The 19480-nt window shown below is 43.0% G+C and overlaps 3 protein-coding genes and 2 non-coding genes across 6 annotated transcripts in view; 2 read left to right on the top strand and 3 right to left on the bottom strand.

Annotated features, from left to right (window-relative positions):
* Positions 1–3882, top strand: part of rab6ba (RAB6B, member RAS oncogene family a) — a 40005-nt gene extending 36123 nt beyond the window's left edge. For both annotated transcript variants that reach the window (XM_028404547.1, XM_028404546.1), the window contains exon 8: positions 1845–3882. In XM_028404547.1, the coding sequence (XP_028260348.1) occupies positions 1845–1909 (65 nt within the window). In that variant the 3' untranslated portion in view covers positions 1910–3882. The remainder of the gene's footprint in view (positions 1–1844) is intronic.
* Positions 3883–8322: 4440 nt separating this feature from the next.
* On the bottom strand, positions 8323–10112 carry LOC114434833 (RING finger protein 223). The gene is made up of 4 exons (XM_028404259.1): positions 9928–10112; positions 9230–9735; positions 8781–8873; positions 8323–8693 (listed from the first exon to the last, which is right to left on the bottom strand). The coding sequence occupies exons 2-4, from the start codon at positions 9580–9582 to the stop codon at positions 8648–8650; spliced, it is 492 nt and encodes a 163-aa protein (XP_028260060.1). The 5' UTR covers positions 9583–9735; positions 9928–10112; the 3' UTR covers positions 8323–8647.
* A 227-nt stretch (positions 10113–10339) lies between these two features.
* trnap-ugg (transfer RNA proline (anticodon UGG)) lies at positions 10340–10411 on the bottom strand. Its single transcript has one exon. It is a non-coding gene; the product is annotated as a tRNA-Pro (tRNA).
* Positions 10412–10613: 202 nt separating this feature from the next.
* Positions 10614–10685, bottom strand: trnap-cgg (transfer RNA proline (anticodon CGG)). The gene has a single exon. It is a non-coding gene; the product is annotated as a tRNA-Pro (tRNA).
* A 345-nt stretch (positions 10686–11030) lies between these two features.
* Positions 11031–16035, top strand: cep63 (centrosomal protein 63). The gene is made up of 13 exons (XM_028404726.1): positions 11031–11354; positions 11496–11673; positions 11863–11958; positions 12037–12126; positions 12235–12408; positions 12562–12707; positions 12857–13000; positions 13172–13265; positions 13348–13545; positions 13940–14026; positions 14139–14332; positions 14401–14632; positions 14751–16035. The coding sequence occupies exons 1-13, from the start codon at positions 11221–11223 to the stop codon at positions 14898–14900; spliced, it is 1917 nt and encodes a 638-aa protein (XP_028260527.1). The 5' UTR covers positions 11031–11220; the 3' UTR covers positions 14901–16035.
* The last annotated feature ends 3445 nt before the right edge of the window (positions 16036–19480 follow it).

Below are 19480 nucleotides of genomic sequence, written 5' to 3'. Positions count from 1 at the left end.
CTGTATGGTATATTTTTCTTTGCACAAACCCAACATAAAAACATGAGTGTATAGAGCTGGTGTTCAGCTGGTGTTTAAGTGATATTCACAGTACAGTATGTTCTTTGTTCCTTTTAATTGCTGCTGTTAAATTGGGGACAGACAGGTCACTCTGATTTATGGTGGATGTCAGGGCCTGTGGGGCACAGTCTTCGCTTCTCTTCCTGAAAACAATTTCCTACCCAATCACTGTGTGTCATTACCACCGTGGGTCTGCAGATAGGGAAAGTAAAGAGGGTGCTTGACCCAGATCAAGTGCTGGGGTCCTTCATGTTAGTAAAAGGGAGTGAAAGCAAAATAAATCAGACTGGACTCGTGTTGGCCTGAAAAGGACCATCACTTTAAGACTGAGTTAATGATTCATTCCTTTTTTATATTGCATTTGTGAAATGGGACATAATGCTCATGCTGTTCAGAACATTTAAAGGTGAAGCTTGTTTTTACCCTTTTTTGATACTGTCTCAACCTGCAAACCTAAAAGAAGAATGAACATGGGACATTCATCATCTAGTTAGTTTTCGCCTGGTTGCCATTTGTAGTGTGTGAGGACATGTAGTTCAGCTTCAGAGGTGTGTGACGTCAGTCTTTTTCTTGTGCAGCCCCTACTGGTAGCTTAGCACCACTCACGGTGCAGACAACATTGTAGTAGTAGTGTTGGTTTGCATCACATTGCACACGTTCAAGCACACTGATGCTGCTGCGTAGCGTGGCGCTGATTTAACCTTTTTACTTTTGTTGTACTCTTATGTATGCTTTCACTCAGAGAAAAAGGGAGACTCTCTGTACACACACACATACTCCCTTACAGAGAGTTAGGGAGGATATTGACATTCCGGGAGCCCTTTTGATGCGGTGAAGACCGAAGCACTGGAAGGCATCGGACGTAAGATAAATCGTCAAACATAGGAGTGATACAGAGTGTGCCACAGAAATATGTTAGACCAATTATAATCATTGGTAGGTGGGAATAAAAGGGTAACATTTCCCAATATGGTAAAACTGTTTATCTATTATGCAAATGTACTTCCACTTTTGAATAAAACAAGCCTGTATCCAGGGAGGGGCAGAACACTTATGGAGGGGAGTGAAGCAGACTGAAAGGCCTGTGTTCACTGAGTGTTCTCCCTTTTGCAAAAGGCGAAACTATAAACCAAGTGTATTGTCTTTCACTCAATGTTCTGATTACAGAAGACGGAGTCTGACAATCCGGGGTGACCAGGGGAGGTCACAACACCTTATACATGCAGAATGCTTACCAGACATAATGAATAAGTGAGAACCTGCCTCTGCTGCTGCACTGCCACATTTACCAGCAGGTAGTATATGGAGGCATTTGCATGGTATAGCTTTTGTCTTCTTAAGACAGAGGAGCTCATCCTCACAGTGTCGGTTGAAACAATACCCCCAAGGATCCAGCAGGAATAACACCTTATCTGCATTGTGGGAAGAAAAAAAATGCAAACTCATTCTTAGGCAGCAGCTCATTAAGACAGCTTTGTGCTGCAGCGGCGCTAAACACCCATTCCAAGTCTAGTACCTCAGTAACAATAGAGGAGCGGTTAACTAGCTTTTTGACAATATATAGCATGCAGTCCAGAGACTGTTCTGGTGAGAATAAATCTTCCAACTGTACTTTAATAGTAAATAGTTGTTTTAAAATGTTATTAGTGCAGTCAGAAATGTTGATTGGAAAATACAGTCATAGGAACTAGCACCATCTAGTGGTAGTAAGGGGGCATTACAGTACCTTTTGAAACACACAGCTTCTTCTTGACATCACTTTGTTCCTTAACTGTTCTCTCCAGTGATTGACATTAAGTTGGACAAACCACAGGAGCCCCAGACTACAGAAGGCGGCTGTTCCTGTTAATACTGAGGGCCCATCCTGGAGAAACATCATTTACACCACATGCTTGTTATGTTGCTTCCTCTGTTGGTTAATTTGCCGTTGACTTTGTACGTTGAGATTCTGGCCTCCTCACCTGACTGATCGGTCCTCAGTTGGAACTCGCAATATGTAAATCTGGTTCTAAAACTAGCCTGCTTTATTAACTGCCAAAAAATGAAACCCTTACACTAGCTGAAGAAGAAAGACCAGGATAAAAAGATTACAAAATGAGTCTACAATGCTGATGTGTGTACATTTTTTAAGTAGAAAAAGAAAGTTTGCCCTGTTTCTTTTGTATTTTTGTATATTCAGGGAAATCTCTCTGGAAAGGATGTTTTTTTTAAGCCCTGCATTGAGAGCAGGAGAAGGACAGATGGTTTTAGAGGTATTCTTATGGATGCCCCTGTTGTTATGGGCAGAAATCCTGACCCCACTCTCGCATAAACCTAAACCACAACAAATGTAACATAGCTTTTTTCAGCTGTATACCTATACCTACCCAGGGTTAGTTACCCAACCATCCACAGTGACTCACAGCGCCCATAACCCAGCTGGGATCCATCATTTAATTCGTTACAGGACAAACTGAACATGTTGAGTATCTAATGCATGCCTAGTTTTTGAGCATAGGTACTGTCTACCCATGTACACAAGTTTGAATATGTAACATGACACCAGTGACTTGATGCACTCTGATTAGTCCCAGTCTTTGTTCCTGAACTGGATTTGTATACTTGAGACTATCTTTTTGTCGTGTGTGTGTAAATGTGCGCTTTCTGTATAGGCAACGTTAGAATGCAGTTACATATAGAGGGCCACTGCCATCATTCCCAACACCTGCATTTGTTAGTGTGTCAGTAGGCTCTTCCCCCTCCCACCCACCCCATTCACAACATGACAGCTACTGTCGCATTGTGTGGTATGTTGGTGTTTGTGATTATGATAGTGTGCACATACAGTGTACTGTAAGTGAGCAGTGGAGAATCAAAGCCCTCGCCTTGTGTCACAGAAGACTCCAGGTCCTGTGATCAAAACAGACCTTCAACAGTGTAAATCTGTTTCAGTCCTGACAAAAGACTTAATTTGCACATGTAGACCTTTCAGGTGAATATGAAGTTCTGGACAGCTTCATTGTTAATGTACAGTCACGTGATTCAAAGACATGTCTGATTGTCACAGAAACTGTCAGGTGTTTCCACTGAGCTGTTCTCTGCTTGTGTTTTAAGTGACTGCTGACGCTGGCATTATGCACTGTTGCAGTGGTGTTTCAGTTTAGGCCTTTTGTTCTGGTTCAGAGCCAGGTAACATAAACATTACTTTTGAAGTCAGCCAGAACACTACTTTGATTTGTCTTTGAAGTGAAAACTTTACTGCACTTTTTAAGAATACAGTTTAGATTTAGAGTGATGTAAGTTTAAAAAAAACATAATGGTTATCTCCTTAACACTGGAGTGTTGTGTGTTAGCGTAGAACATGTAGGAATTGTTCACACATGTCCAAAAAGGGGAGCACTTCTGTGAAAAATGATCCTGAAACCTTTTTAACCCACATAATGAGCCAAATAATACAAAATAACAACAATAACAAAAGACAGAGTTGGATCGCTGTAAAGACATGTTGCATTTTTATTTTGAATCTCTGGAAATCATCGAGTCTTGTAATGTATGAGCCCTCTGTGTTGCTGCCCATTTGCTTCAAAAACAGGAATGTTCTGCTCTCATGACCGACCACACAGCACTTTCTCAGAAATGACTCGTGGGTATTTATTTTTTAAATGAGGACAAAATGATTGATCGGTAGCTCCTTTGTATTTATTCCCTTTCGATGTGACAGTGGAGTCCACCTTTGTTTCCTACATTCCCTGTAAGTGGACCATGCAATGCAACAAAATGTCTTTGTATGTGGGTGTCTGCAAATGTGTTGCAGCTCTGTGCAGCAGACCCGATGGGTCCAGAGCTGGCTCTCCATTCACACTGTACAGAGATCTAGCATGTCTCTCCAAATGATTAATAAAGATGTCTTATTACCAAAGGCATGCATGGCGCTCTTTTCCTTTCTTTTACACTCCCTCCAGAATACTAACTGTTACCTGGCTTATGTACACATTCATTTTTCAGCTTCAGTGTCTTTTTAATTCTATTTTTTTCTACACATACCTCAGATGAAGAACAGCATCTTACTTGTTCAATAGCTTTTAGATCCACCTTTAGCAGCAATAACTTGAAGTAATGGTTTCCTGTATGATTAACAGGTGCAGTTTAGTGAACCTCAGTCGTGCTTTTTAGACAGAGGAGTCTTTCTCCTGGTAACCCTTCAAACAAACTGGACTTGTATAGTCTTCTTCTACTTAACACTGAGCATGCTCTGTAGGTCTGTAGGCGCTGACATGTAGCTCTTGGGTTTTTTGTGTTTTTCTGATCTTGGGCTGAATTTGCTGGGACGTCCACGCCTGTGAAGACTGACAGCTGTCTTGAATGTTTCCGAATCTTTCTCACTGTAGAACGGTGAACTTTAAATAGTTTGAAAGAGTTTTATCAGTCTTTCCAGATTGATGTGCAGCAACAGCTGCTTCTCTAACACCATGGTTTATGTCTTTCTCTCTTGTCATTGTGTTAACACAAACCTGAATGCTGCAGAGCTTCTGTTGTTACAGAGGTCTGTACACCTGCTGATGATCAAGGACTGAGGATCAGCAGCACCTGCTGCAGCTCAACTAATGAAACCCTGTGGAAGCTGTAAGGAGGTATGTTGTATTAAAATACATGTTATTGTTCATCTGAAGTTGTATCAATAATAATTAATAATACTAAGACCCACGACAATCTGATGATTTTATGTTTTTACACACACACCATAGAATTACAGGAGGAGGTGCTAACTCTTGAACATGACTGCAAGTGCACACACACATACTTTCCTTTGCCGATGGCTTGTTTGGTTTTACATGGCATACTGAAACCCTGACAGTACAATAGTTGTACAGTTGTTGCACTTGAAACGTAGTGTACATGACACTGATTATGTAGGTCACCAGTCATGAAGCAATAACTGTAAAGCAAGTACTCAACAAAACATGTACTTGTAGTGACATGCATGGTATCTGCTTTGATTTTACAACACATATGACCAGTTTCTGTTCAAGAACAGATGTTATGAAATATACATAGACAACCCAATCAAACAAATGAGACTGAGATAATGTACTTCTTTATTTATTTCTTTAAGGAAACTAAGGAAATATGACATGTTTGTGTGGTAACCTCATGGATTAGCAGTGAATTTGAGCAGCCAGGATGGCTTGCCATTGTTGATGGTACAATGGATTTGGAATTATAGCAGTGAGTTCTATGAAAATGTCAGGATGTCTGACCCCAAACAACATTCAACATTCCATGGGGTAAACAATGGACCACCAGAGCACTGCTGGCTTCAGATCTCCTTCAACATGTGTATGGTGTAGTGGATGTCACCTTGTATTCTGTTTTTTCTTTTTTGCCAGTTCTCTGTTTATTTTTACATCCTGGTTCTTTGTATGATATCCTTCCTGCCCTGACCTCCCTCATGTGTCCGTAGTATTGTGCTTCCTGTTTTATTTTGATAGTCCTGTCCTTGTGTCTTCTCACTGAGTTTCCCTCCTCCTGTGATTACCTGCTCCTCCCTGCTTGTGTTCACCTGTGTCTTGTCTCCTTCCTCTACTTCAGTCCTGTGCTCCCCTTTGTTCTTGTCTGATTGTGTTTGTCTCTCTGCTCGTCTCAGCCCGCCCCGCCAACCCTGTCGTCTTGTCTTCCTAGGCCTCCTGTCCCTCCCTTGGATTATCCTTTGTTGGGTTAGTTTTGCGTTTGTTTGTTTGTCCTCATCTTTGGTTTTGGTATGTAGTTTTGACAGTGTTTTGAGTTTGGACTTTGGCTTTCGATAAAAGCTTGCTTTCAGTTCACGTTTTGTGCAGTTGGGTCCTTCAAACTGCACACATGACATATGGTTGTCCTCTTCCACAGTTTCATCCTAGAAGAAAAATCCCCAGGCATAGGAGGTGGTGAGGAGGAGTCCTTGAGAACAGAGCAGTGTGCCTTTGCTTGGAAAAAAATAAAAAAATAAAGAAATACCACAGGTTCTCTGCTAAGCTACACAAGCTACAGTTAGGGAAAAGGGATTTGAATCCCTGCTGACTTTGTAAGTTTGCCCACTGACAAAGAAATGATCAGTCTATAATTTCAATGGTCGGTTTATTTGAACAGTGAGAGACAGAACCATAAAAAACAAGTCCAGAAAAATGCATTTCAAACAAGTTATTAAGTTAATTCACATTTTTATGAATGAAATAAGTATTTGATATATCAATCAGCCAGAGTCCTGCTCCCAGGTGTTTCATACAGGTAAGGAGCTGACATTGGGAGCCCTCTCAGCTCCTTACCTGTATAAAAGACACCTGTCCACAGAAGCAATCAATCAATCCAGATTCCAAACTCTTCACCATGGCCAAGACCAAAGAGCTTTCCAAGGATGTCAGGGAAGACTGTGGACATACACAAGGCTGGAACGGACTACAAGGCCATCGCCAAGCAGCTGGCTGAGAACAGTTGGTGTGATTATTCACAAACTGAAGAAACATAAAATAACTGCCAGCCTCCCTCGGTCTGGAGCTCCATGCAAGATCTCACCTCGTGGAGTTTCAATGATGATGAGAATGGTGAGGAATCAGCCCAGAACTACTCGGGAGGAACTGGTCAATGATCTCAAGGCAGCTGGGACCACAGTCACCAAGAAAACAGCTGGTAACACACTACACTGTGAAGGGCTGACATCCTGCAGTGCCACATATGTACACGTACAGGCCTGTTTATACGTTGCCACCGTCTTTGAGTGGCCTAGTCAGTCTCCAGACATTAATCCCATAGAAAATCTGTGGAGGGAGCTGAAGGTTTGAGTTTCCAAACGTCAGCCACCAAACATTAATGACTTGGAGAGGATCTGCAAAGAGGAGTGGACGAAATCCTCCCTGAGATGTGTGCAAACCTTTTTTTTTCCAAAAAAAAGAAACCTGATTAACATATCTGTGACATCATATCGCAAATCAAATAAGGTCAAAGGTCAAATCTGAGACTTGATATAGAAAATATAGTAAATATTTTTACAGAAGGTATTAGTCCCAGATGTACTGTCCTGTACAAACACATTATATATTTGTGTCTATTTGTGTGAATAATGGGACAGGAATGTACTACTGCCTGGAGTAAACAACAGTATGAAGAAACTGCCTTGCACCATGTTTTTGTTGCACCAGAATTCCTGATCAAAACACCATACTTATAGTTAAGTAAATGTACTTGAGTGTTTCAGATCTATGTTCTAATATGGCATACCTGTCTGTTCACTACAGTAACAGCATAAGTATACTTTTAAAGGGCAGTAACATGGGCCAGAGTACTTTTACTTTGATTACATTCTCTGTACTCTGTCCAGGTTTGTAGTCTACTTCTTTTGGCTGCAGTACTTTGTGTACGTGTCTGTTTTACAGTATTTGTTCTGCAGTAAATGATCTACATACCTGCTCTTCCACTGCTAAACCACATGGGAGTTGTTTCCTGCTCTGCTTAATCCCAGTCATCAAAACAACCAGGACTGCACGAGCAGCCAGGAACTACATTGCTAAAGTGAAACTGGATCGTTGCCATTTTGACAGCCCTGCTTTGGTCTGTTCGTTCACTGCAGCCTTCCTGATGTGTCGCCCAGTCAACACTGTTGATTCCAGTCCATTCAGACCTTGCATGCAGCTTTCCTATTTGGAAATCAGGAGGGACGGTGTCAGCCAGCATGAACATGCAAATGCTCTACATAAAGGTGAAATAAAACACCATCTATCCTGATGTGACTCATTGTGTCTCACAGGCTGACAGTTGCACCAAACCAGTGTGACCACTAACGGACGTCTTCGGGCAGATCACACTGATCTGACACGTTAATATGAGGGCAGAGAAGTGACGCCAAACACGCTCACCGTGACCTTCAAGTGGGATTTAATTCTGCTCAACACATGCTTTTATTCTCACAATGGCACAATACTACGTGTACATGAAACATGCACTTTTCCATGATGATGATCCACTTTTCTGATGTCTTGGAATACTTGCCAGATGCTTGATGAATAGAGTTTATAATCTGCTTTCATGGTTGAATGAGTCTTTTGTGGTGGGTTTTTGTTGTGTGTGGAGCTCACAAAAGTAATATTCACAGTGAGGAATCTGCTCCTGGCTTCACCGTTTTTAGTCACTTAAATACTTGATGCATCATAAATGATGTAGACAGAGAAGTAGAGAAGCCATGTCTTAGTTCTGAGCTCATGATTCTTTCATATGACAGACGCGTGCTCAAATAAGTGACCAAACCACAGTGAAGAATCTTTTCAAAAAATAGGTTTATTAAATACTTTGCTATCATAAATAAAAACAATAAGTTAGGTTTAGCAGTTGAAAGGGAGAGGAGACCATCTGCTGTGAGGGGTCTTGGGGTGTTAGCCCTACTGGGACAGCTGAACTAAATCCCACAGCACCAGCTGGGAGAATTAAGCCAAGAATAAATAATGGGAGACAGAGCACCTTTGGCTGAGGACAAAAACAATGTCCAGACAGGACCACAATGGATTCACGGCTCTCAACTTTCCTGCCAGTTTATGCTGTGGTGAAAAAAACACACCCTGAGATCTACCACCTTTCATCTCCTTTCCTAAAAGGTCTCCTCGGTAGAAAGCCTCCGCCAGGATTTCATTTCCCTTCAAATGAGACAAACAGAAGATCATTTAGTTTTTACTCCATGACATCCTGTCATTGCTGCCATCCACCGCACAGGCAGGACTTACACGTTGCTGCCTGGGACGATCCTCTCCTGCTGCTGCTTTGTTAAGCTGAACTTCCTGAAGAACGCTGGCAGTTTAAGTTTTGTTCTGCTGGACCTGCAGAAAGCACTGGAAAGGTTAGTGTGTGAGACAGTGTCACCCATGCAACAAAATGCGTCGCTGCAGAACTGAGGTGCTAATGAGATGCTTTGTGGACAAATGGCCTGCTTAGCACTGACGTGTTAATGTCTCAGAATGGCTGGAATTTCAGATTCAATATTTCCAGTCTTCTCTCAGCTTACAGCAGTGTTTTGGAAACGACATCCCTTATTGATATTTGTTTATGTGGTTTGTAAATTAGGAGCCATGGCACAACAGTGTTTTGAATTTAAAACGCCTGCAGACAAAACTGGAACTAGTTTTTCCTCATGTGAGTCCACACACTCTACATGTGTTCACTCTGATAAACTCACCATTCGGCCTGTAACGATGGCTGCTGCTTAGCCTCCATCCTCTCCTCTGGTTTTTGTGTCAGTCTGTTCTCCTCTTCTTCTTTCTCCTCCTCCTCTTCCACCTCCTCTGGTATCTGCTCCCACATCTTGCTGTTGACCCAGAGAGCCTCTTGCAGGCTGCGGCCTCGGCCTATGCAGGTCACCCGGCGACACAATGGGCAGGGCACGGTGAGCAGCCCACTCCTGGTTTGCGACATGGTCTCCAGGCAGGGGTCACAGAAGGTGTGTCTGCAGTGGAGCACTCGAGGGATCCTGTCCACCCGGGAGTAAGGAAACAGACAGACACTGCACTCGCCGTCCTCACAAAGAACCATGGTCAGGCTGGATGGTGGTCCACAGAACAAAGTTCTCCACAGAAATTAATCTGACTCTTTGTGAATGATCTTCAACTAAATCTCTCTGGAGATGTCCACTGATGAGAAAGCCAGTTCTGACAGGAGCTTGTTGCCAGTTCCTAGATGATCTCTCTGTTCAATCAGATTTTATTGAATGGTTATTAGAGGACCTGAAACTGCAAACTTCTAATCAAACTATTTAACAACAATTTAACATTCAGGAGTACAATACACCAACAGAAACATTTTTTTTACTGAGACACAAAACGGTTTCATATAATAATCAGTAATAAAAGAAAAAAAACAATAAAACAGAGCACTTACAGCTGGTCATACATCCCGTGAAATGTTCCTTGAACAGCCTGACTGCTCCTCCAGCTCAGCCTCGCTGCAGTGAATGGTGTCAGAGAGCCGGCTCGTCTGCCGCCTGTTAGGAGTGTCTGTTGCGTTTGTGGGGGCGGAATAAAAACGTCTCTCTCTTTCTCACGGCCCGAACCCTCCCCAGGCAACAGCTGGGGAAGCAGAGCGGTGGAGACGCTCTTTGTTCAGTGTTTGACGGAAGGCAGGTGGGGGAATGGGTGTGCGAGGCTGAAGGAGGGGAGGGAATACAAGTATGTATAGGAAAACAGAAACAGCGTTCCCAGGTAGCTGCCGACATATTAAACACTTAAGTTTATTAATATTTTGTATTTTACGTGTTATAGTAAGACGATTAACAGAATTTCAAGCAAAACATGGGCTCGTCCGGGATTTGAACCCGGGACCTCTCGCACCCAAAGCGAGAATCATACCCCTAGACCAACGAGCCGCTTGCTCGAAAGAATATTGCTGAGCTTTTATACCAGAACAGTATGTGCGTTTGTGTTTTGTTTTCGAAAAACGTATATCACACATGCGTCTAGGACGCGCACCCCGCAATGTCTATCTACTACCTACCTAACGCTATTTTTTTAGTTAAGCCCAGAACTATCTACCTTTAAATACAAAAGGATACTGGGAAGAAAAGGTTTGGGCTCGTCCGGGATTTGAACCCGGGACCTCTCGCACCCGAAGCGAGAATCATACCCCTAGACCAACGAGCCACGTGTTCAGTCATGTCATCAGGACAGTATTTAATGAATCTTACTACTCGAGTGTTATTGTTTTTCCATTTTACCTGTTGTATCTTGTCCCAAGACTACATTAATATAATTTATACATGTTTACAAATTGGAGTATGAGCGCTAAAACTATGCATATATACTGTAATTTATCAGAAAAACTGTACTTTCTTGACACTTCTATCAGGACCCCATCTGTTACTATCTTTGAACTATTCCAAAGGCCTACTGAGGTGAGCGGTTTGGGGTGGAGTTACCGCCTTACACCAGGAAGTCCATTGTAGTTAGAGCACTTGCACGTCCCACAATGCACTGCGCAGTGACGTCGTTGCCAAGCCCTATGTTCAGTGTAGTTGCTACAAACACAAACATAGGTGGACGATGTAGAACTAGCTTCGCCAATACCATTTGCTAACCACGTTAGAAAATAGTACAAAAGAATAGCGACCGATCTTAGTTGTAGACAGAAACTAAGTTAGATGCCGCTCGGTTTGATTATCGTTAGCTAGTAACGCTTATGCTGGTAGGCGTTGCTAGGTTTTTAGATAATCGCGGAATTTTTGCAGACAAATGTTATTTGAAAGACTTTATAGACAACAACTTTAACCAGATGGAGGCTTCTCTAGGGTCAATACAGAATCCTGATTTCAGGTAACGTGAACTGGGTCTAAGGCTGTGGACTGGCTGACTTGAAGTTACATTTTAATATTATAACCATCAGTGAAATGCGGTATTTTAACAGATCTAGCAAACATCGTTATTTGTACTTGTACTGTACCCCTGTACTTTCAGCTCGGTCCTGTCATCGTGTGAGCCAGAACTCCAAGAGCTGATGAGACAGATTGACATTATGATCAACCATCAGAAGAAGGAGTGGGAGGCAGAGATCCGGGCCTTGAAACACAAATTAAAAACTGGAGAAGAGGGGCTTCTAACCTCAAAAAATGTCATTGAACGGAAGGACCTGGAGGTAAGTGTGAAGGAGCCGTATTGCAGTGTGTCTTGAAGCAACCTAAACAGCCATTAGTCACATCTGTTGATTGCCGAATTGCCCTTATTTTAATGTGAGATCAAATAAGAGGAAATACATATTTTGTGTAAATGATCATCACATTTTTGTATTAGTTTGAACACCCTCTCCCCTCTTTTATGATTGTAGGTCTCTTTGCTCCGCAAGCAGCTAGAAGATGTTCAGACTGGTCGACAAGAATTAGTTACCAAGTATGAGCAACAACTGCAGAAAGTCCGGGAAGAGGTCAGACAGATGTGTCTTTTTGTTAATTGATCGAAACATTGAGGTATGCATGTTGTAGACATATTATTATCCCTGCAGTTGGATAAATTAAAGAGAAATTACCAGAAGCTTCAGCGCAAACATCTCAAGGGAGTTAAAGGAGGAGCAAAAGAGGCAGATGCTTCAGAGGTAACCATGTACAAACTAAATGAAGAGCTCTCACACATGAAAGTATATGTTAAGTGGTAATCTTCACATGCAAAAGCTGATTTGTTTGATGTGTTTTTTGACTTCCAGTCTCAGCGGGCATCATGGCAAGTGGAAAGTGAGCACAGGGAGTGCTGTGCAGACATACAACGTCTGCGTGCCCAGCTGGAAAAGACTCTGGCTAGTCTGCACTCACAGGAGCTGGAGCTGGAGCGCCTCCGACCACTGGAGACGTGGCTGGAACAGTACCAGAGAGAGCAGCAGGTTGTCAGAGTGACAGGAAAGTGTACGATAAGGGCGATCACGCTGTGAACCCCTTAACTACACTTGTTAGGCACTTTTACCACCCTTACTGAGTTATTTTAGAGACACACACAGAATGCAGACCACATTAGCTAATGATCCACTGTTCTACAGCTGCTTTCAGAGGAGCGACAGGAGCGTCACGCTACATTGGACACCCAGGATTCATTTGTGCGGAGAGCCAGCGTTGAGCAGCAGAGGCTTCATAATGAAGCTGCTAGACTTAAACAAGTGCTGCAAGCTAAAGATCAGGTCATTTGGTGGGTGCATTTCCTTATGTTCAGTATGATGTAGTACAGCATCTCATCCACAAGGGGCCACTCTATACCACCGCTGCATGCAGTTGGTAACTGCAGGGTGGTTGTGTGGACCTTAAAAGAGTGTTTATTGGACATTGTTATGTGTGCAGCTCTCTGGAGGACTGCCTGGCAGCTCAGGGCTGTGCTGGTGTGGAAACCCTCAGACGAGATCTAGAGAGGACTGCAGCTGAGCTTCAGCGTGCCAAAACATGTGAGGTCCACCTTAAGGCTGAACTGGCCTGTCACAAAGAGAGGTGAATCCCAGCTTGCTTATAAGCATACCACAAGATTCAAGTTGTTGAATTACAGCCCAATTAAATCAATTAAGTTAAGTAATGAAGTTCATCTGGGATTTTCTTGTTATTTAAAATGTTATAGCCATGTTTTACAAGCTGAAGTGATTACTATACTCTGTTTTTTCACAGACTGGAGAAGGTGAGCAGACAGAGAGGAGACCACTCAAAGATGGAGCAGGAAGTCACAGGAGAGTGTGACTCTTCTGTTGCTGAAATAAAAAAGGTAAGGTGTGCAGACTTTTCTGTATCGTCATTGTTTACCTGCTGACATCATCATTTTTCTATTATTTTGATGTATTCCTTAGCTCAGAGAGGAGCTTCAAAGGACCAAGCAGACTCACAGTTGTGAGGCGGAGGGTATGAGAAAGGAGGTATCAAGGCTGACCAGTGAGCTTCATCAGCGGGACCTCACCATCGCCACGCTTAAGGGCTCTGTGACCAGCATCAAGCAGCAGCTTTGTGGTGAGGTGGAACGGGCAGAACAGAAGGCAGCTGACCTTCAAGTGAGTTGGAAACCACCGGGTTAAAGTGACAGAGAAATTCATGTTAAATAAGACCTTTCCTTGGTGAGGGAGGATGCATCATGTCAACCCTCCATGGCCTACATATTCCAGGACCCAATGCATAGAAGTGACATTGGGTGGGGTAGATTGTCAAATTTATCAGCTGGTGTAGACTTTAAATGTGTATGAAGACTACGCCACCTTCAGGCAATACAGCCCTGGAGTGGGATGCAGCAAAAGGACATCTTTAAGTGCTTTTCTACCTTAAGTTCCAGGAACTTTTATTCTGGAAGAGATAATATGCATGAATCATCTCTTTATGTCTTAAGTGGGTTAACATAACCTGTCCACTTAGTAAGACAATTCACATTGTTCTGTTCTCCCATTTTCTCAGATGACTCAAGTACAGTTGGAGACTCTTCAAACTGAGAACCAGGATTTTAAAGGTCTGCTGCACAGACTGCAGTATCAGTCACCAAAGGTTTGTCTGCTTTGACACCTTTGTCATCACAGTTTTACAGATGGCAGCAGCACAGATTCTTTTCCCAGTTTGGTTTCTTTGTAAATGTGACTCGTCACCCATCTCTCTGCAGAAGGAGTCCTCTCTTGCTTCACTGAAAGAGAGTTATGTGTCCTCTCTGAGCAGCCTGGAGCAGGAAAATCAGCAGTTAAGACAAACACTTGCCGAGATGCAGTTTCAAACTCAGGTCTCCAAACAGACCTGTTTGAACAAATATGAACACGCAATGCTCAGCCACACCGTACCTGACCAACTTGCTGAGCACAGGTAGAGACTGAAGCACATGCAGATACACATCACAAAAGTTCAACACATAACTACTTTTTATGTTGTAGGCTGCAGGAGGACAGAGCTAAGCCACACGAGAAGACCACTCGCTATGAAGGGGAGATCCGAAGGCTCTTTAAAGAGCTTAAGACTCTGCCCCAGTCAGACAGCAGGCCTTCTTCATCCTCTTCCAGCAGTAGCGGCAGGAATGGCTTTGGACTGTGCATGAGAACCTCAGTACCAGCCTCGAGTTTCAGCGAACCTGCTCCTGAGGATCAAAGCTCAGGCTCCGAAGACACTGTGAGTTCGGCCTCTAAAGAAAAAGTCACTCCTTCTCTGACCTCAGTAGTGAGATTTGTCACAAATTCATGTATTCTTCTGCACTCTACTACAGCTGTGTGTTTTTCTCCCCCCTCAGGAGCCTTCTCCTGTGTCTCCTGCACAGGGCATGATCACCCGCTTCCTGGAGGAGGAGAGCTTAAGGTCTGAGGAGCTGATACACAGACTGGACAACCACATCCAGAGTATGACAGTGAGCACCACCAGGACAGTGTCCAAGTACCTGTAGTGGCCCTAGGCCTGAGTCTGTCCAGGATGAGTCGCAGTAGATGGGCAGGTGTTAATGCTTTTACTGAACTTTAGAGACAACTTTTAAGTAAGTAACTTTTAAAACCGAATCCAGCACTCACTGCTTGTCTGCTTTCAGACATGGTTAGACAGCACGTCTTTGGAAGTACTTCTGAGAGGTCTCTACCAAGGTTACAAAAATAACCCCTAAACTCAACCACAGCTTATCTCTGGCATGTTGGGAGTTTTATGCTGTTACATTCACACTCTGAACTTTGCCCAGCTGGTAAAACACAGAGAAGCTTCTCTCTCAGCTAATATTCTACAAGAACAGTTATACCTGCTTGGAGACGCTTGGTTGTACTGTAGTTTGTAGTGTGTTTTGGATCAAACAATCAGATCGCTTGACATACTGATCTGCTAAGTTGATCCACAATAAATATAATACTGGTAAATAAATATAATATATAAATAAATACTGGTATAGGCCCTATTCTAGCATAGTCATTGTGTGATTGGAGCCTTCATTATGCTGCTTTTTGCCATGATCTGTGCCTTTTAATATATTGAAATGACCTTAATAAGGTAGAGTGTAATCTGCTCTGCTAGATTCCACCTGAGCAACTTGTCATTCTTCGACCATAATGTGTTTGCCTTGAAGGAAGCTGCATATTCCAATTTTTCACATTGTCTGGAATGCAGCATAAATTTAAACGTAGCATATCCATCTCAAAAGAATGTAGCTATGAGCCAGAGGAGTGTCCATCCTCCCTGCACCCCTCATAACTGAAGAAAATACCACATATGTCCTGTACATGGTGTCTTTTGGGGGGAAATATATCACACTGTAGCTCTTTTCTCTCTCTCATTTACTCATCTCCCAAATGCCCTCATCATCACCGGCAACCCTGCAGAGGCCCTCCAGCCCATCTATCGCAGGAATGTGCACACCGTGCCAATGCTGTCATGAACCTTCCCCTGCGGCCTGCTTTGTCCTCATCATTAGAAAGCTGATGGAATGTTAATATCAACCATGTGGAACACTGAAAGGCCGAGGAGGGGGTTGTAGTTTTATTTTACTGCCTTTCTAATGAAGGAAAGACTGATAGAATGGAAATAAAGAGAAAAACATATCTAAAGAAATATGTGTTTTTCATTTTTACTGTCATACTATTACAATAACAAAACATAAGTAATGTTCTGCTGCCTGTGGGTCCTCTGACTTTGCACTTTGGTATTTGGTAGCCTGTGTTGCTAGCTCTGTAAGCCCCAACAAACAACACTGAGGAATTTGGCAAGGCAGGCATTCCTCTGGCTCTTTCTGGAGGGAGGTGAAAAAGTTTTTATATGTGGAGATTCCTTGAAGAGGCCTAGTAAAAGGGAGGAGGAGTAAGGCTGATTCAAGTCCAGGGAGAGTTTGGACTCAGTGATTTACGTAATGATTCACAGAAAAATGCTTTAGGCTATTAGATGATAAAGTGCTAGTTTGATTAGCTTAATGTCTTAACCCCATTCCAGCGAGTCAGCAATGCAGTTCCCAAACATTGGTTGATTTATAATAAATACAATATTGAAAAAGAGTGCAGAAACATTAGCGGTGGCCCAATCAACAGTTTGGTGTAGTTATGGGCATGTATAAGTTCATAATTAATTTTGAAGTGTATACCAGTAGCCTATGCTTTCTCCTCCCTGATGGGTTCCTTCATAGTACATATAGACAATGATCCAAAACAAAAAGCACTTACATTTGAGTCCATGAAAATCCCATGAAAATTGGACAGTTCTGAGTGTCTGTACAATACAATATTCTGTACTCTTTCTTGATCATTAGTGTCTGACAGAATTTTTATCTTGACAAAAATGTTCCATCTGTATGCAAATATTCTAAAGTAGTGTTCCTGGGTACATAGTTGAAAGTCATATTTCAGATGAGCCTATGTTGAGTTATAAGATAAGATTTTTTTCACCTCCTTTTTGAGTGAATAATGGAACAAGAGTTGAAAAGAAAATATAACTCCTTTATATGTATCTCATCCCTGAAAATAAATCAGTAATAGATTCTTTTTATATGAATAGACAAAGACAAAGAGCAAAATCCACTTTTCTTCCCATGCTTTACCACCAACAAGCAGCAGAGGGAGCAATTCAATGGTCTGCTGTCACCAAAGTCAACACCACTGAAGCTGCCAGGTCAGTTACCCAGTAATACACAGCAACTCAGAGCAGTGCGTCTGCTGCTGTCAGAAAGCAGGAATGTCTGTGCAGTCCAACACCTCTCTGGATGCCTGGTCACAAACCAGACACCTTCCGTGACCCCTGTTGAACAAATACACCAGTGCATAAGTGAATTCTCAGTGGAAATATTGGTTGACACTATCAAGTCATCTTGATAGATTGAGATATCTGAAGTATTTGCTGGAGGAATTTGTCTTATCTTTACGATCGTAACTTGTCATGGGAATAAAGAATAAAGGCAGGTTGTTGGGGCTGAGGGCTGACTTATCTGTGTAGAGCAGCTCAGAGGCAGAGTAGAATGGAGGGGATTTCTGAAAGCAGACAGGGCTGACTTGCCAGAAGATTCCACAGCATGGAAAGGGAAATCATCTCTGACAGTGATAACTGTTTTAGGTGTGAAAATATGGTTTGCACATTTGCTGGTGGCCCTCAGTTTGCTTTAATGTTTAATGTAACTTGGTCAAATGGTGATTTCTAGGTAGCTAGGTTTTTAGGGATGGGGTGCGGGGGGTGGGACATTTGCTGGACTTCCTTCATAAGATGTTGACTTTTCCCAGAATTGTTGTGTCCTGCATGCACTCTTTGTTGCAAATTCCATGCTGGAGCCTCAGAGAACATGCCTGTCATGCCTCGCGTGCGTCTATGTCCCTCACATGATGGGAACGTCTCATTGTTCTCCAAAGAAGAAGGGAGTGGGTGCAGGTTGTAGCTGGACTCTTCTCATGCGATGGAACTGTAAATGCTCACTGCAGGATGTCTGGAATGCTGCAGAGACAGAGGGGCGCATTCTTATTGTCCTGTCCAAGCCAAGGGAGTGCAGCCAAAGAGGAAAAGACTCATTCCTTCAATACACAATGAGTGTGTTTACTTATGCATTCAGAAGGTTGAAGCAAGGCATGTGGACTTGTAGAGTTCTCTGCTCCTCCAAGAAGCTTCTTCAGTTCCATTTGTTTGGTGGGGAAACTTGGTTTATATGTGGTGGAGGAACTCAGTGGGTGAATGGAATCACTGCATCATATGTGGTAGAAAGATGATGTCTGAGGCCACCACCTCTGTTAAGGGAAGGTTTTTTCCAGCTTAACATAGATGCTTCCTTGACTCCTCTTTCATACCACCTTTCCTCTCTGTCTAAAATGTGAACATTGATGTCCTCAAAGGAGTGTCCTTTCTCTTTCTCAACTGTGGCAGATCAAACATGGGCCCAAACGCAGATACAAAAGGTTAGGCGTTCAATTGAAGGCAAGCTTTAATAAGCCAAAAAGGGCCAGTAACACAAAATAGAAGTAAACCCAAAAGACCAAAAATAACAGAAACAAACCCAACCAAGGCAAGGTAACCCACAAGAGGGGAACAGGAACACACACAAGGGCAGGATAGGATGACACGGAGGTAAAATAGACCAACTGACAAGGACAAAGGGGAGGACAAGAGTTACCAGGGTAACAAGACACAGGTGAACACAATCAGAGTGGAGCAGGTCACAAAAAGTAGGAAACACAGGAGAAGGTAAAACACATGGGAAAACAAGATTTTCAAAATAAAAGCACGAAACATGCCCAAACCGCAGGAAACAGGAAAGTGGCCTCCCCAGGATAGAGTCAGAAGTAGAGCTTGCAGTTGATTATTTGGTCCTTCTCCAGTTTTTTGTAGGTAGCCTTTTCTTGTACGGTAGTTGCTAGTGGGATCTCTCTTCCGTGTTTCTTATGTGGCTGTGTCACTGAGAAGATATGTCACTTTGGAGTGGTAATGTTGTGTTGAGGACTACTGTGCATCATCCTTTCTGATAGGATAGTCATGTCCTTGTCTTTCTGTAGTGAGGTTAGGGCCTTCCTTTCCTCTGTGGAGAGGTTGAATGGCGGCGCTCTGGCACTAGAGAGTGGCTATGACTTGATCCGGAGTTGTCCAGCTTCAGTGTCTGATAGGTTGTTGTTCTTGATGGCCTACTCTGTGGCTGTGATAAGTTCCACCACTGGAATCTGCTCCAGAGAGATGGCAAAGTTAAGTCCTTTGGCCAGCACTGCTTTTTCCAACTGGCTCAGTTCTCTGTCTGATAGGCTTTCACCCATTTTTCCTGGATGTGCTGATGTGGCAGTCTTCTCTCCTCTATGCACCCCCTGGTGTGCTGCACCATCTGGACTTTGTCTGTCAGGTTGATGACTTCATCTATAACTTCGCTGGGTAGAAGGGTGGCAAGCTCTGATCTGGTCTGCTCAGTTTTGGCCAGAAGAGCATCTATGGTGAAGTTGATCTGTCTTATCCTCTCATTGAGGAGCTGGCTTTCTGCAGGATGGCATCTGCTCTATGCCCCTTGATCATGGATCGGAGGTGTTGACTGTTTGACATTAA

This window comes from Parambassis ranga, chromosome 4 (assembly GCF_900634625.1).
Source record: "Parambassis ranga chromosome 4, fParRan2.1, whole genome shotgun sequence".
NCBI lineage: Eukaryota > Metazoa > Chordata > Actinopteri > Ambassidae > Parambassis > Parambassis ranga.
This window is presented reverse-complemented; position numbering and strand designations above follow the sequence as displayed.

Excerpts from the sequence above, each read along its gene's own strand:
- LOC114434833 (XM_028404259.1), bottom strand. The coding sequence starts at position 9,582 with ATGGTTCTTTGTGAGGACGGCGAGTGCAGTGTCTGTCTGTTTCCTTAC. Across the intron at positions 8,874-9,229 it reads CCATCGTTACAGGCCGAATG|GTCCAGCAGAACAAAACTTA; the intron begins GTGAGTTTATCA and ends TGCTTTCTGCAG. Across the intron at positions 8,694-8,780 it reads ATCGTCCCAGGCAGCAACGT|GGAAATGAAATCCTGGCGGA; the intron begins GTAAGTCCTGCC and ends TCTCATTTGAAG.
- cep63 (XM_028404726.1), top strand. The coding sequence starts at position 11,221 with ATGCTGGTAGGCGTTGCTAGGTTTTTAGATAATCGCGGAATTTTTGCA. Across the intron at positions 11,674-11,862 it reads TTGAACGGAAGGACCTGGAG|GTCTCTTTGCTCCGCAAGCA; the intron begins GTAAGTGTGAAG and ends TTATGATTGTAG. Across the intron at positions 14,027-14,138 it reads TGCAGTATCAGTCACCAAAG|AAGGAGTCCTCTCTTGCTTC; the intron begins GTTTGTCTGCTT and ends ATCTCTCTGCAG.